Source organism: Spinacia oleracea, chromosome 2 (assembly GCF_020520425.1).
Source record: "Spinacia oleracea cultivar Varoflay chromosome 2, BTI_SOV_V1, whole genome shotgun sequence".
In the NCBI taxonomy this organism is placed as follows: Eukaryota; Viridiplantae; Streptophyta; class Magnoliopsida; order Caryophyllales; family Amaranthaceae; genus Spinacia; species Spinacia oleracea.
The window spans coordinates 51,151,570-51,167,273 of NC_079488.1; the positions used below are offsets into that span (position 1 = coordinate 51,151,570).

At 36.4% G+C, this 15,704-nt stretch overlaps 2 protein-coding genes across 2 annotated transcripts; both read left to right on the forward strand.

Moving 5' to 3' along the window:
* Positions 1-10,968: 10,968 nt before the first annotated feature.
* Positions 10,969-12,037, forward strand: LOC110790258 (uncharacterized). The gene is made up of 2 exons (XM_021995046.2): positions 10,969-11,422; positions 11,529-12,037. The coding sequence occupies exons 1-2, from the start codon at positions 10,969-10,971 to the stop codon at positions 12,035-12,037; spliced, it is 963 nt and encodes a 320-aa protein (XP_021850738.2).
* A 157-nt stretch (positions 12,038-12,194) lies between these two features.
* On the forward strand, positions 12,195-15,066 carry LOC110790257 (uncharacterized). Its single transcript, XM_056835920.1, has 2 exons — positions 12,195-13,503; positions 13,610-15,066. The coding sequence occupies exons 1-2, from the start codon at positions 12,195-12,197 to the stop codon at positions 15,064-15,066; spliced, it is 2,766 nt and encodes a 921-aa protein (XP_056691898.1).
* The last annotated feature ends 638 nt before the right edge of the window (positions 15,067-15,704 follow it).

Sequence of the window (15,704 nt, forward strand, 5' to 3'; positions counted from 1 at the left end):
TGCAAGCATGTTGGTTTTGTGGAACTTTATATTATTTAATATTGGTTTAGATCTTTATTGATCGTTGTTCCTCTTTAGATTTTCACTACTTTATAAGGGCCGAGGACCTTGTTTGGTAGTTGAACCTTATACCTAATAAAGGTTTTTAAATATGGATAAAGGAAGGATTAAAATAGTTGGAATTGTCTCTTGGTTGAATGTTGTGATCACTGGTTTAATTCAAAGATAAAAGAAGTTGTGTTTACTTGTTGAATATAATATTTATGCTTGATGATTCATAACCAAGTATTAAAAGTTAAGTCATGTAAAGTGAAAATGAGTAGCAATAGCTTTAGACTGTGCACGTCTAAAGTGACGGACAATCAGGAGTTGGGGTCATGGGTAGCCTATGGCTTTTTTTTCTGGGGCCGGATTGATCACCGGTTCTATTTTTATTTAAAAGTCCCTCGATATCGCAGGTCATTGGGGTTTACGGAGTCGCGCCCGTACCTCGTCTTCCTTAGTGAAGAAGAAGAAGTTTCTAGTAGACAACTCAGTCCATTGACTATTTCAATTAAAATAATGTTAATGATACAAAGGTCTAGTTCAGTCAAATATAGTCTTCAAGTCAACATATCTTGATTATCCTTGCTTATGTTTTATTTAGTACCATGTTAGGATTGTTCGTTTAATAGAATCATGTTAGGATTATTATTGATTTAGTATGTAGTACTCAGCTTTGCTGATTACGTGCTTTTGCTTGTGCATGTTGATCATGGCTATGCCTTATTGATCCTGTGATGACCCAATCTTTGGTGAGCAGTCTCTAAGGATCAATAAGCATTGTCCATCTGCAGGTTCGAAGATGTTGCATCATTAAGATCAGGAATAGAGAGCTTGTATTTAGTTTTGATTTGCTAAGTTAACTTGGGTTTGTTAATTGGGACTTTAAACTTGTCGTACTATTTATATTTCCTTATTTTCGTTGGATGATTTTTGGGATTAAACCTGTAATCGATTATTTATAAACCTAAAGTTAGTTTTATGTTTTCCGCTGCAAAATTCTGAATAAGCCGTTACGTTTTCACACGGGCGATAATGCCTTGATAATTTTCTACGTTTTATATTAAAATGTTATTTTAGAAAAGAGAGAATTGTCGGGGTGTTACAGGATCGGTGCTAAGGACAGGTGGTAATCATGCATGGTTTTTTAGAATAATAGCCAATCAAATCCTTACTCATGTTCGTTTTACTTAGCTATTAAGATCAAAAGCTTCCCCTTTTCTCATTAATTCCTAGCTACTAAGTTATAAGCCTCACTTATGGACTCATCAGTAATCGGAATGTTCGTGGGCCCAAATTCGCCGCCTCTTGGGGGGGTGCAATCTCTTGTTGATAATCGTTGGGTTAAACGCGGTCCAATCCGGGTAAGAAAAATTGGCCCATATTTTGCTTTTATATGTTCAGATTATGATGATGTTAATGCTCTGTTAACCCAACACACTGCGATAATGGATGGTAGAGTTATTACTTTCAGAAAAGGTAACCGTGACCAAGTGCTAGATAATATGAATTTTGACTCTGTCAAACTTTGGGTAAGGGTGTTTGGGCTTCCTCTGAGTCACTTAGACAGGGGGATACAGGCTCTCCGCCATATTGGTTACATAGAACAGGTAGATAATGATGATGTGATGGAACTTACTGAAGCAGATGTTCGTGCTTATATGCTGCTGGATTTATCGCGACCGTTGATACCTGGTTGTTACCTTCCCACTGTGGAAGGTGAGGCGGTCTGGGTTTATTTTAGGTACGAAGGCATATTTAAATTTTGCAAAAAATGTGGTGGTGTGGGTCACTATACCTGTAATTGTAATCTGTCAGACTATGATGCCAGTAGGAGGATTGGATCAACTATGGAACGGTTTGAAGCTAGTGATTTGCGGGTGCTTTATGGGCCCACAAACTTTGCGTATTACTCCAACATAATTGAAGGTCTTCCAGACAGGTTTTGCTACAAAACTAGTGTGTGGCCCGGGCGTTGCCCCGGGTTTTGACTTTTATTCGGATTTATTTGTTGTAAATATATTCCCACATAAATGGTGTCGTCATAGAATTATGGGAGTGACACAAGATTAGTGGCCGATTAGCAACCTTCCCAGGCTGAAACCCCACATCCAAAAATCAAAACAAATTCGGATCCTTTTATTCATCATTAGTTGATTCATTACTCTGGACATTATTAGTGCATCGTCCACGCAATGGAACTTTTATACCCATTGGTGGTCCCTATCACATTTTCTCCTCATATATAAGGAGAAAATGTGAGAGAGTTCACGGTGCACCCTTGTGCATGTATATTGTTCTATAATTACACAACCACCGTAAATGTTTCTTCTCTTACCCCGGGCTTTTATTTTTATTTTTGAGGCTTAACCTAGGAAAATAATAATTGTACATTTATGAATGAATTCCCTTTTTTTGTATTCAAATTTATTCAATTTGTTATTTATTGTAAAAAGAACATATATGTTTATATAGAAAATATAATATAAGTTGTAGTTGGTTAAGATGGTAGGAAGTGCAACATTTAACAAAGAGGTCTGGTGTTCGATCTTTGCTACATGTTTTTTGGTTGTCAATGACATGTCATGATGCTGAGTAATGGTGATGTGGCGTAATAAGGAGGGATATACGTGACACGTATACATTCTCAAGAACGCCTTTTAATATATTAGTATAGATAGTATGAATTGCAGTAGCCTTTGCACACCATTAACAAAATATTTTATTTTGAAAATTATATTTTAATTTCAGTGATTTAGCATTCCATACAATAGATATATTTTTTATTGTTATTTTCCGCAAGATTCTTTCTAATAAATATTTTATTTAATTTTGAAAATTCTATTCTAATTTCTCTAATGTGAAATATTCCATAAAAAATGCTTCGTACTTTTTTTTTTATCATTATTAATAACCACCAGATTTTTTTTAAGTTAAAAAAACCTTCGTAGATTTTAATTTATGGAAAATTTGGTAATATTAATCCAACATTTGGCCGATTTTCTTTTATTAAGCCCACCTATGACATATTTTTTAATAATCCCACCTTTGCTACCCGGCGACTTTTGTTGGACCTAAAAGGTCATAAACCTGTTGTAGGCGGTAATATATCCCTACGTAGTAGTAGTCTCTCTCGATATATCCAGTCATCATCATCAATTCATCACCATCTCGTTGACTTTTTCACCGGTTTTCGGTCACTTAAGCCCAATAAAAGTCGTTGGGTAGTAAATGTGGGATTATTAAAAAATATGTCGTAGGTGGGATTAATAAAAGAAAATCGCCCAAAGATTGGATTAATATTACCAAATTTTCCTTAATTTTAAATAATAATATTGAGAGTTAATTTCATCTTTTTGTTATACATCAATTTAGTTCTTCAATCTATGTCAATGGAGGCATTGAGTGCTTCATATAACATCAATGGAGAAATTGAATCATAAAAAACAATTAGACAAAACCCAAATACGAGTCAACAATTCGATAAATCCACCAGAACTTGTGGTATCAATACAGATTAATTATCAATGCCAATTGGTACAAATTGCACTATAGATTATTAATAAAACCATTTTTTGGTTACATATTAATTGAGAGAGATCATAATTTAATCATCCATAGTAGTTTTGCCATGAATATTTTATTTTAAGGTTTCTCTAAATGGTCATCAACGAGTGTTTTACGCATTTATGAGTTAGCTATAAAGAAGGAAACTTATAGTAATCCGATAAAAGATAATAAAAAAAAATATTTAATATCCTCCTTATTCTTATAAACAAACAAGCCTTAATGGATTTTATAGGATGAATGGCTAAGATTTAATCATCATAATCTAATGGCCTAGATTTAATCTAATGTTTTTAGCCGTCTTTAGTCGACGACATTCACATAATTTTTATCAAGTTGAACCTAACAAATTTTCTTGAACGGCAAGACAAGCTGGTTGAAGTAGTGAAACTCAATGGCATTGAGTATGCAGTGTTCTACCCCATGCCAAGCTATTATGCAAGAGACATGACTCCTGAAAGACACGCCACCTGGGAAGCGGATCTCAAAAAGGTCATGAGTCTCATGCTGAGCAACATCCCTGACGATTGGCATAGAAGGTTTGTAGCTTACAAACCATATATGCTTCTCGGTCATCTAAGGGGTATATGCCGTGGAAGCACGGAAGAGAGAGACCTAAATGTCCATGAGTTTATTGAATCGATGAAAGGGCTAAAGGTTGATCTTCATAACAGATGTTTTAGGCAAGAAGTCCAGGAAACACATGCTCAAGTCCTTCGCACTAAACAAAGAGTTGGTAAGCCACTTAGGGATCATGTGAACTACATGTTGTCATTGTTTGATCACTTGAGTCTGCTAGGTTCACCAATAAGCGAAAGAATGGTTGTCTCCGTCTTACTCAATTCACTTGATGAAGGATTTAGACGCTTCAGGCAATACTACATGAGTGAACCAAGAGAAGAGACAATCGGTGAGTTTATTCGACTAGTCAAAAATGCTGAAATAGTACTTGACTGTGAAGCCAATGATTTACTCAAGGCTAAATGGAGACCCTTCAAGAAAGGTGGAAAGTCCAAGAGCAATGCTGAGTCAGTTCCCAAAAAGAAGACAAAGCAGGACAAGTCCACATCAAGCTGTCTTTATTGTGATGGAATCGGCCATTACAAAAGAGAATGTCCTATTTATAAGGAAGATCAGAAGAATGGAACGGTCGTTCCATCTTCAGGTATTTTCGTTATAGACCGTATACTTGCAAATTCAACTTCTTGGGTATTAGATACAGGTTGTGGCTCACACTTATATTCCAATTCACAGGGACTAAGAAGAGGTAGAAGATTAAGAAAGGGTGAAGTCGATCTACGAGTGGGAAATGGAGCAAGGATTGCTGCATAATTAGCTGTAGGAACTTATTATTTGTCGTTGCCCTCTGGGCTAGTTTTGGAACTTGAAGAGTGTTTCCATGTTCCAAGTCTTACTAAAAACATCATTTCTGTTTCTTGCTTAGATGCTAAGGGATTTACCTTTTTAATAAAAGACAATAGTTGCTCGTTTTATTTTAAAGAGATGTTTTATGGATCTGCTAGATTAGTCAATGGACTTTATTTACTAGATCACGACAAAACAAGTTTATAACATAAATACCAAAAAGGCCAAAAAGAATGATTCAGATCTCACCTATCTGTGGCATTGTCGATTAGGCCATAATAACATGAAACGCATAGAAAGACTTCAAAAGGAAGGAATTCTAGAAACATTTGACTTAGAGGATTATGGTAAATGTGAATCATGCTTACTTGGAAAAATGACAAAGCAACCTTTCTCTAAAGTTGGTGATCGAGGTAGAAACTAGATCGTTTACTAGTCTCTCCTAATCAAACAAATTACCTAAACTAACCACTAAACACAAGTAAAGCGGTAAGAAAGGGTCGGAATCCACAAGGACTAAGGTGCGCTAATTTATGTTAATCAATTGATAAGCTAGGTCGGAACGGGGTTTTGAAAAGTCACTATTCGACTAAAACTAAATAAACTAAACTAAGAATCAAAAGTAAACGAGATTAGGGAATGGGTCAAACAACAACAAATCACGGGATGGACATAAGACAATTGAAAACGGGGAAGATTCACAAGCACTACATGAATAAGCATTGAATTCATAAATAGCTCCAACTATCTCCAGATGCGCGAGCAATTTCCCTAAGCATCAAGGATGAACTCCCGTTCTACCCTATCATACCCGGGGTAAATCAAAATTCCAATTCAACCACATAGTCAAGTTTAGGTCTTTAATCCCTTTCCAACCCAACTAAACTACTCCAAGCAATCATGGAACACTTAATTGATCAAGTTAAATGCAACATGATTTGGAAATGCCTAAACATGCAATAATTTAATCATGAAAATCCCTAATTTCCAATCACAAGCACCTAAAACCAATCAATGTTGAGTTTTACCAAACCATAATCAAAATACTACTCCATAATCATAAAAATTAGAAATTCAAAGAAATTAACGACTAAAAACATGATTCTAAACATTAATAACAACTAATCCAAACATGAATCATTAAGCTAACCCAAAACAATTAAACTAATTAAAACAATAAATAAATAAAGCAATAAATGGAGAAATAAATAAAGAGAGAGATCTAAGTGCTCATTGATTGATTGTTGGTTGCTCAATATAAATTGTCACACTTGAAATTAAAAAGCCCCAATTTTCCATTGAATTTCCTCACTTTATCTCTCTAAAAAAAACTAAGCATAAACCCTAAAAAATGAGAGAACTAAAACTAAAATATGTACGTTCTTGTCCATGAAAAATAAGAGCTAAGTATTTATACTTCCAAAATTAAAGGTGTAACACCCCGACAATTCTCTCTTTTCCAAAATAATCTTTTAATATAAAACGTAGAGAATTATCAAGGCATTATCGCCCGTGTGAAAACGTAACGGCTTATTCAGAATTTTGCAGCGGAAAACATAAAACTAACTTTAGGTTTATAAATAATCGATTACAGATTTAGTCCAAAACCCATTTAACTGAAATAAGGAAATACGAATAGTACGACAAATTTCAAATTTAAGTTAACAAACCAAATCACTTAATAAAGCAAATCTAACTACAAGCTCTCTAATCCCGATCCCCAATGATGCATCATCTTCAAACCTGCAGATGGACAATGCTTATTGATCCTTAGAGACTGCTCACCAAGATTGGGTCATCACAGGATCAATAAGGCATAGCCATGATCAACATGCACAAGCAAAAGCACGTAATCAGCAAAGCTGAGTACTACATACTAAATCAATAATAATCCTAACATGATTCTATTAAACGAACAATCCTAACATGGTACTAAATAAAACATAAGCAAGGATAATCAAGATATATTGACTTGAAGACTATGTTTGACTGAACTAGACTCTTGTATCATTAACATTATTTAAATTGAAATAGTCAATGGACTGAGTTGTCTACTAGAAACTTCTTCTTCTTCACTAAGGAAGACGAGGTACGGGCGCGACTCCGTAAACCCCAATGACCTGCGATATCGAGGGACTTTTAAATAAAAATAGAACCGGTGATCAATCCGGCCCCAGAAAAAGCCATAGGCTACCCATGACCCCAACTCCTGATTGTCCGTCACTTTAGACGTGCACAGTCTAAAGCTATTGCTACTCATTTTCACTTTACATGACTTAACTTTTAATACTTGGTTATGACTCATCAAACATAAATATTATATTCAACAAGTAAACACAACTTCTTTTATCTTTGAATTAAACCAGTGATCACAACGTTCAACCAAGAGCCAATTCCAACTATTTTAATCCTTTCTTTATCCATATTTAAAAACCTTTATTAGGTATAAGGTTCAACTACCAAACAAGGTCCTCGGCCCTTATAAGGTAGTGAAAATCTAAAGAGGAACAACGATCAATAAAGATCTAAACCAATATTAAATAATATAAAGTTCCACAAAACCAACATGCTTGCATCAATATTCCATGCTAACATGATTCAATTCTTATAAATAAAGTCCTATGCTCAACGCATTAATTCAACGACATTGAACATGAAATTCCAACATAAACAAGTTCATAAATATATTCATCATATTCTCAATACAACACACATCCAAGCACACAGGTATGTACGTACCTTGTGTAAACAAACTGGTAGGCCACTTTAACGAATTCAAAAGTCACCCACAAAGAATTCTCCGCCTAAAATAATCAAGAAACGTACCCAAATCAATTCCTAATCATTGGCTACCATAACAAAGCATTCTAAATGAATCCTAAACATATTTAGAACATTCCCCAATATCAAAACTTAAACCTTTGATTTCCTAGCATCATAACTATTGAATTAGTGATTGAACTTCGTTGAAAACTCTTTGCAAACATCGTACTTTAAATTTTCAGCAATATAACTAATTTCAAACTACTCCAAAACATAATTAACATTCTTAAAATCATACAAATAATAGCTTTGATAATGTATAATCATTCTATTATGATTTTAGAACATTAAAACCTTAAAAATCCATACTTTAATAATTAAATTCCTTATTTCAATTCAACTATGTAATCTGAAAATTAAATTATCAATTAAGCATAATGTATAATCTGAAAATCTAACTTAATCATAAAAACTTATAATTTATATTCACGAAACATGAATTAAATTAATAAAACTTCATTAAAACTCTAAATTAAACGCAATTAACAAATCTGAAAATAATTAAATTAATTCAACAACATATAATCTGAAATTTCATAACTTAACTATAAAAATCATAAATTTAATTCAAGAAACATAAATTCAAATTAATTAAATTAATTAAAACATTTAAATAACTTAGGGTTTAAGAAAATAACCAAGAATTGAAGAGGAGAGAGGAGGCTGGCCGGCGAACAGGTGGTGGCTCGCGGCGAGGGCTGAGCACGGCGGTTGCGTGCGGTGGTCGCTGCGCGAATAGGTGGTGGTCAGCCACGAAAATCGAAGAGAACAAGCAATAAAAGGAACGAAAATAAAAGAAAAAGGGAGGATAAGGAGAAGGGGATGTTAACGTGCTAGACGGCGGGGCTGCGGCGAGGTGGTGGACGGCGGCGAGGGTGCTTGTGACTGCTGCTGCTGCGTGCGAAACCGACACGGCAGAGGGGAAGCGAGAACGACGAGACTATGAGAAAAGAGGAGCAAGGTAGCAGTAACTCGATGAAGAGGAAGAGGACGAAGGAGAGAACACGGCTTACCGGCGGGAGCGGTGGTGGTCCGGTGGCTGGGCAACAACGAGGACAACGGCGTGGGGAGATAATGGAGTTCTTGAGGGTTTTGATATTCACGTGAGTTTGGGAACAAGATGAGGTTTTGATTTTTACGTGAAATAGAAAAGGGGTTATGGGTTTATACTATTGGGCTTTCCCAAGTGGGCTAGGACTAGAATTGAGGTTGATCGAATCCAAAAATAGTTAGGATTGTTTTTCCGAATTCAACGAGTTTTCCTAATTCAAATTCTTTTCAACATAAAATTCTAAAATTATTCTTGATTGCACAAACCGTTAAAATATTTAGAATATATTAAATAAAATTAAATATACATTAAATATATAAATATAATAAAGTTCAAAAATCGTTAAATATTTAGAACGTACTTAAAATACGTTAATTATATATTTATTACTAAAATTCATAAGTTCTATTTAAATATAAATAATATACGTTAAAAAATATATTAATAAAATTTATAAATTTACGGGGGATTACAAAAGGAGAAAAGAGGGAAAAGGATATTTACAGAAAAAGAAAAGCATAAACGAAAAAAGAAAAAAGAAAAAAGAAAGAGAAAAAGAAAAGTTACAAAAACAAAGTACTGCCATTAAATAGAGGAGGAGAAATTAAAGGAAAAATTCCCTCAAAAAAAAAAAAATTAAAGGGAAAAGAAAAGAATAAAAACACTCCCCCGTGATTTTTCCTTTCAAGGCCCAGACCCTCCCTTTCTTTTAAATCAATCAGCACCGAAACTGGCCTTTTCCACGTGGAATCCCAAGGTTCCTCTTTAATGTGTTCTACTGGAAATGATAGATTGGGAATATCGAGGAATTTCAAAAAAAGTAGGGAAGGGTCACAAGCATTAATTGGGCCAAAAATGCGAAGTCTAATTGCTAAACTTCCAACGGCTACTTATAAACCTCTCTCCAAACCAGGCCCATCTAATGAATATTCCAAGGAGAACTCTTCTCAATTTAGTGAACCGTGTAATTTGCGAAAGCCAAGCTCTCCATCTGACACACCACCATCAGGTATGCAAAGTTTTCCAACTGGTGGACCAGTCCAAGCTCAGGGTGCAATGCAGCCCAACTCGGATAGTTACATACCAGCCCATGAAGACAGTCAAGATGTTGAAGGAAATCAAGATGATGGTGGGAATCCAGAAGATTATTTGGGCCCAAGTGCAAATGCAGAATGGCAATACCCAATCCAGGTGCTAGTTGAGACTTCTGGTGGCTCGCTGACAGGTGAGGATATGGTTACAAGCCCAACCCAGGAGGACATTTTTGGGCCAATACCGGAGAACCCTAATCATGTTATTAATCCAAATTCTGAATTTGGATATTATGGTTATTTTTCGGAGGATTCAATTCCATACTCAAAATCAGAATCATGGTCTCAATTGTGGGCGGAGCTGAATAATATTGACTCACCAAAATCGCCATTGCTCCTGCCAGGATCTCATGCCTCATTGCAGTCTGGATCTTCAAGCACATACTATTCTCCCTGTAGGGATATACCAAGGGAGGAATTTGAAAATCTTCGAATTTTCAATGTCCTCATGGAAGACCAAATTAATCGAATAGAGGAAATCAACAAGGAAGCAGATAAAGCGAGGATAATTGTGTTCAATGATTCTCATGAGTCAAGCGCTGATATGATGCTATGGGAGGATCAACAGAAGGAGGCAGCTAAGAAGAAGAAGGGAAAAACTCGTGAATACAGAAAAATCAAGAAGTTCTTTCCTAGTGGACGACTGAATCCGGCTGATTGGAAGAGAAAATAAACTGTTCAGATGAGAGAACCAGTGATTGAAGATTTCATTGAAAAAGGAAAAGTGGGCAGACCAACAAAAAAACGCCCAAATGATGAAGTATTGACATCATCAGAGGATAGTGTGGCGGTGAAGAAATGCAAAGCAAGTGTCTCAACTAGTTCCACTCCACCTTCATATGCTCGGGTGATGGAAGATTTTGTAAAAGCTGTTTATGAAGGAAATTTTGTGATCAAGCGTGGTGGTTCTGCTTCATCTGAGGGCATGACTAATCATCTTCAAGAAAACAACTTGGTAATTCCTTCCTCTCAATCAATTGATGGCTTGGAGGTTGAGCCAGATCAACCTCAAAGGGCCCAATGAAAATAATGGCATGGAATTGTAGGGGGTTGAACTCGTCGGATGACCCTACAATTCCATTTCTAAAATGGACCATCCGTAAATTTTCTGTTGATGTATTGTTTCTAATGGAAACAAAGTCCAGTAAAGATGTAGTAGGTGTAGTAGCTAGATTACTTAATTTTGAGAACTATGACTTTGTAGAAGCAGTTGATTATGCTGGTGGTTTAGCTATCTTTTGGTGCCCTTTTTTGAAAATCTCAGTAGAAGAAAAGTCCACCAACTTTATATTTTGTAAGGTGGCAGATGTAATCAGAAATGGCTTCAATGAATGGGAACTTCTTTTGGTGTATGGTTCGCCGTATGTTGATGAAAGGGAGAAAGTTTGGAATGGGTTAGATGATATAATGCAAAGGGCTAGTGGGAAGGTTTTATTAATGGGGGATTTTAACCAAATTGAATTCCATAATCAAAAAATTGGGGGTACAATAAATATTCCAGGCAAGGAAATGTTCATGAATTGGAGAATCAAATGGCAGTTAATTGAAATTCCTTTTCATGGTGTTCAGTTTACTTAGTGTAATAACAGGGAAGGGGTCGATTGTATCTATGAAAGATTGGATAGAGGATATGCAAGGGATGAATGAGTATCAATTATACCCAGAAGCAAATATTTTAAACCTTCCAATCCTAGTGTCTGATCATTCTCCTATTATCTTAGATACTAATGCTGAAAAGAAGAGAAGAAGCAGAACTTATAAAGTTAAAAATTGGTGTTTAAATTTGGAGCAACCTAAGGAAATTGTAGCAGAAGTTTGGAATAGGAAAATTGATGGTTCCCCCATGTTTAAATGCTCTAGAAAACTGCAACAAGTTAGATATGGCCTTTTCAAATGGTGTAAGAAGTATCAGGTTGAAAATAACATAGTTTGGGATGACATTGTGGAGGACTGTGTAAATTCTCAAAAGCAAATCAAAATATCTGAGGATGTGCATAAGGCTAAAGAAGTTAGAGAGAATGGGATAAAGCGAGCAATGATTAAGTTGGACTATTGGAAACAAAGGGCAAAAGGGAAATGGGTGGCGTTAGGGGGATAGCAACACTGCGTTCTTTTTTAGGTGTGCAAAACAGAGGAAATCAAGGAATGAAGTTAGAATAATTCAGGATGACAATGGATATTGGGTTTCAGGTTCAGAAGAGATTAAAAAAACTATTTGCAATCATTTTAAAAGCCTTTTTAGAGCTGATGATGACATGGTACATCAGGAAATATTTCCTAATGAAATCAGTGAGCTGATCCCAAAGTTAAGTGACCAACAAATTAGGAATCTTGACAATGATATTGCTGAATGGGAAATTAAGCAAGCCATATTTCAAATGGGTGGTTTAAAAGCTCCGGGGCCGGATGGGATTCCTGCTGTGTTTTATCAGAAACAATGGAACATTGTAGGGAAGGAGGTCACTGAAGCTGTATTACATTTCTTCAGAACGGGATACCTTCTTAGAGAATGGAATAAAACCCTGATTGCTCTAATTCCAAAAATCAGTAGCCCAGAGAAAGCTAATCAATTCCGCCCAATTGGTCTTTGCAATGTTATATACAAAATCATTTCGAAGTGCATCACGAATAGACTCAAGCCCATTATGCAACAAATTGTTGGTCCGTTCCAGAATGCTTTTGTTCCAAGGCGATTTATGGGTGATAATTGTCTTCTTGCACATGAAGTGATGACATATATCAAAAGAAAGAAGAAAGGATTGGAGAGATTTGCTGTGCTCAAGGTAGATATGAACAAAGCATATGATAGGGTGAGGTGGGATTTTGTACATTGGCTTCTGGATGTGATGAATTTCCCTCCAAGATGGAGACACTGGATAATGCAGTGTATCACAACAACTTCATACTCAATCCTTATCAATAATGAGCCAAGTGATTTTTTTAAACCTCAATGTGGATTGCGACAAGGTGACCCGATCTCTCCATATATTTTTATACTTGTCATGGAGGTGTTGTCAAGAATGATGCTAAAGCTCGAAGCGACTGGGCAGATTAAAGGTATTAAATTTTCCAGAAACTCTCCTTCTATTTCACACATGTTCTTTGCAGATGATTCCTTGTTCCGTTTCAAAGCCAATCAGAAATCATGCAAGAATATTAGAGATACAATTGATCTATTCTGTAAAATATCTGGTGAAGCAATAAACTTTGATAAATCCAGTGTCATTTTCAGCCCTAACACCCCAAGCCCAGTTAAGAATGATCTAAAACAAGTTTTGGGTACTCCTTGCACTGAAAAGCTTGGTAGATATCTTGGCTGTGATGTGGAAATTGATGGAAGATCAGTCAAGTCTTTCCAGCCTTTGGTTGATAAAATTCAAAAAAAGGTTATCTCATGGAAGCATTTGAGCTTATCTCAAGCAGGGAGATTAATATTCATTAACTCCATTCTTGCGGCTCTTTGCTCAAATGTGCTAACTGTATTTCGTGTGCCAAAGAAAATTGCAGACCAAATAAATTCGAAATTCATGAGGTTCTGGTGGAAAGGTAGCTCTGATGATAAAGGTATATGCTGGGTAAAGAGAGCTAATTTAGAAATCCCTAAGGGAATGGGGGGAGTGGGTTTGCGCAAATATTGATAAGTATAACAAGGCTTTATTGGTCAAACAAGCCATAAGAATTCACAATAACCCGTCATTGCTGATCGCTCAAGTCTTTAGTGTTGTATATAAGAAATCTCCTGTTGAAGCTGGGTTGACTGCAGATATACATCACAAAGCATCTTGGGGCTATAGGGGGTTGTGTAAGAGTGTGAGGGATGCTGAAAATGGATTTGGGAAAACCGTCTATAAAGGTGATACTGATATAAATCAGTCAAACTGGCTCCCATCAAAAAAGGTTCAAATTAAAGATCAAAATAATATAGAAAGAAATAGGATTAGTAAGGTGAAGGATTTGTTTTCTGAAGATGCAAAAAATTGGAATGCAAACTTAGTTTGGAAAAGCTTCTCCTGTGAGACAGCAAAAGAAATATTGGCATTACACATTCCACAAGAGGATAGGGATGATCAATTCCATTGGATGAATAGCAACAAAGAGAGTTCCATAGTGAAATCTGTATACAACTTTCTTCTTCTGGGAAACTCGGGCCAGAATTTCAGTGAAAGGGAGAGGTTTTGGGGAATGTTGTGGAAGAGTGATTTATTGCCAAAATGGAAAGTTTTCATTTGGAAAATTATGCATAGGGCCATTGCTGTAAAAGCTAGATTGAGGAAGAGAGGTATGGACGTTGATGGGGTGTGTTGCTTATGTAAGAGCCAAGAGGAGAATGAAGACCATCTATTCAGAGACTGTCCAGTTGCAAATCACGTTTGGAAGTCTTCCCCACTTGGTATTGTGGTTCAAAATAACCAACATGTTGAAGTTCGAAACTGGATAAGGAATTTTCTCACTTATTTTTGGAAAGAGGACGGGCATGATAGCACGAGAAGCAAGGTATTCATTGTTGTTCTGTGGGCAATATGGTTACAGCGCAACGAGGTAACATTCAGAAAGGCTGAGGTTAATCCGATGAGAATTATGCATTCTATTAGGAAGCATATAAACCAAGCCATGGAAGCTGAGAGAATGGTGCAAATTATGAAAAGGGACAATGCGATAAGATGTGGAGAACAAAGACAAAGTAAAAGTCACATTATCATTAAAGATAATTTTGGTATTGCCCCTTGTGATCTTATTGTTGCAGGTTATTGGAAAAGGGTCAAGAAGAAAAAATATGCTATTGCATTAGCAAGCTGGATAATTTTAAGAAACAATAAAGAAGTTGCTAAAAATGTGCAAAGAGTGGAAGCTATCGATGCCTGCCAAGCGGAATTGAAAGCTGTCCTTCTAGCTGTTCAACATGCCTATTCAACGCATATAAGAAGTGCTAGAGTCTGCACAAGTAGAGCTGGAGTGGTGAGTAACATTAGAAATTTTCCTGTTTGCAGATTTGACTTGGTCACTTTGATTGGGGATATTATGAACATTTCTGGAAAACTTGATGGGTGCTCAATAGAGGAATGCAGCAAGGACCAAACTTTGAAGGCAAGAGAGTTGGCAGCTGAGTTTAGGAAAAAGTGTTTTTAGGGTTGTTCCTGCTTTCTTGGTTGTTTCTTTTCTTTTGTTTTTTTATCTTGTATGTTTGTACTGCCAAAAAAAAAATGGCCTTTTTTTTCTTCATCATGTTCTTCGCTGGTTCGCATCCCTTCGCAGCTCTCCCTCATCTTCAATCAATTATCGTCCAGCCATCACCCTCGACCATCGATCAAGCATCATCAACGGCCATCTTCATCCATCATCACCGATCACCCTCTTCTTCAATCATCATCATCGTTCAATCTCAATCAATCCGACGGCCCAATTCGTGCTCAACCAGTCCAATCGCAACCCTCAAATTCGAACAGTACGGCGCTAAATCAAGGCCACCAACAAACACCAAGGCAAGCCGGCACGTGACTTTCATTAATTCCGTACAAAAATCGAGCGCCCAAAATTTCGGTCGAACGTTAATGGAGATTCGGGCGAACCCGTTTCTAGTTTGGGCGAACATACGGTGGGTTCGTCCGGAGCCGGCCTTGTCAGGAACTTTTAAATTCAGGTTCGGTCGAACTTAATACGGGTTCGACCGAACCCAATAACTCTGCTTTTTGCTCTGTTTCTTGGCTTCGGTTTTGCACTATTTTGGTATTGTTGGTGTCGGGTTTGTAGTGCTTTGCTGGAGAGGG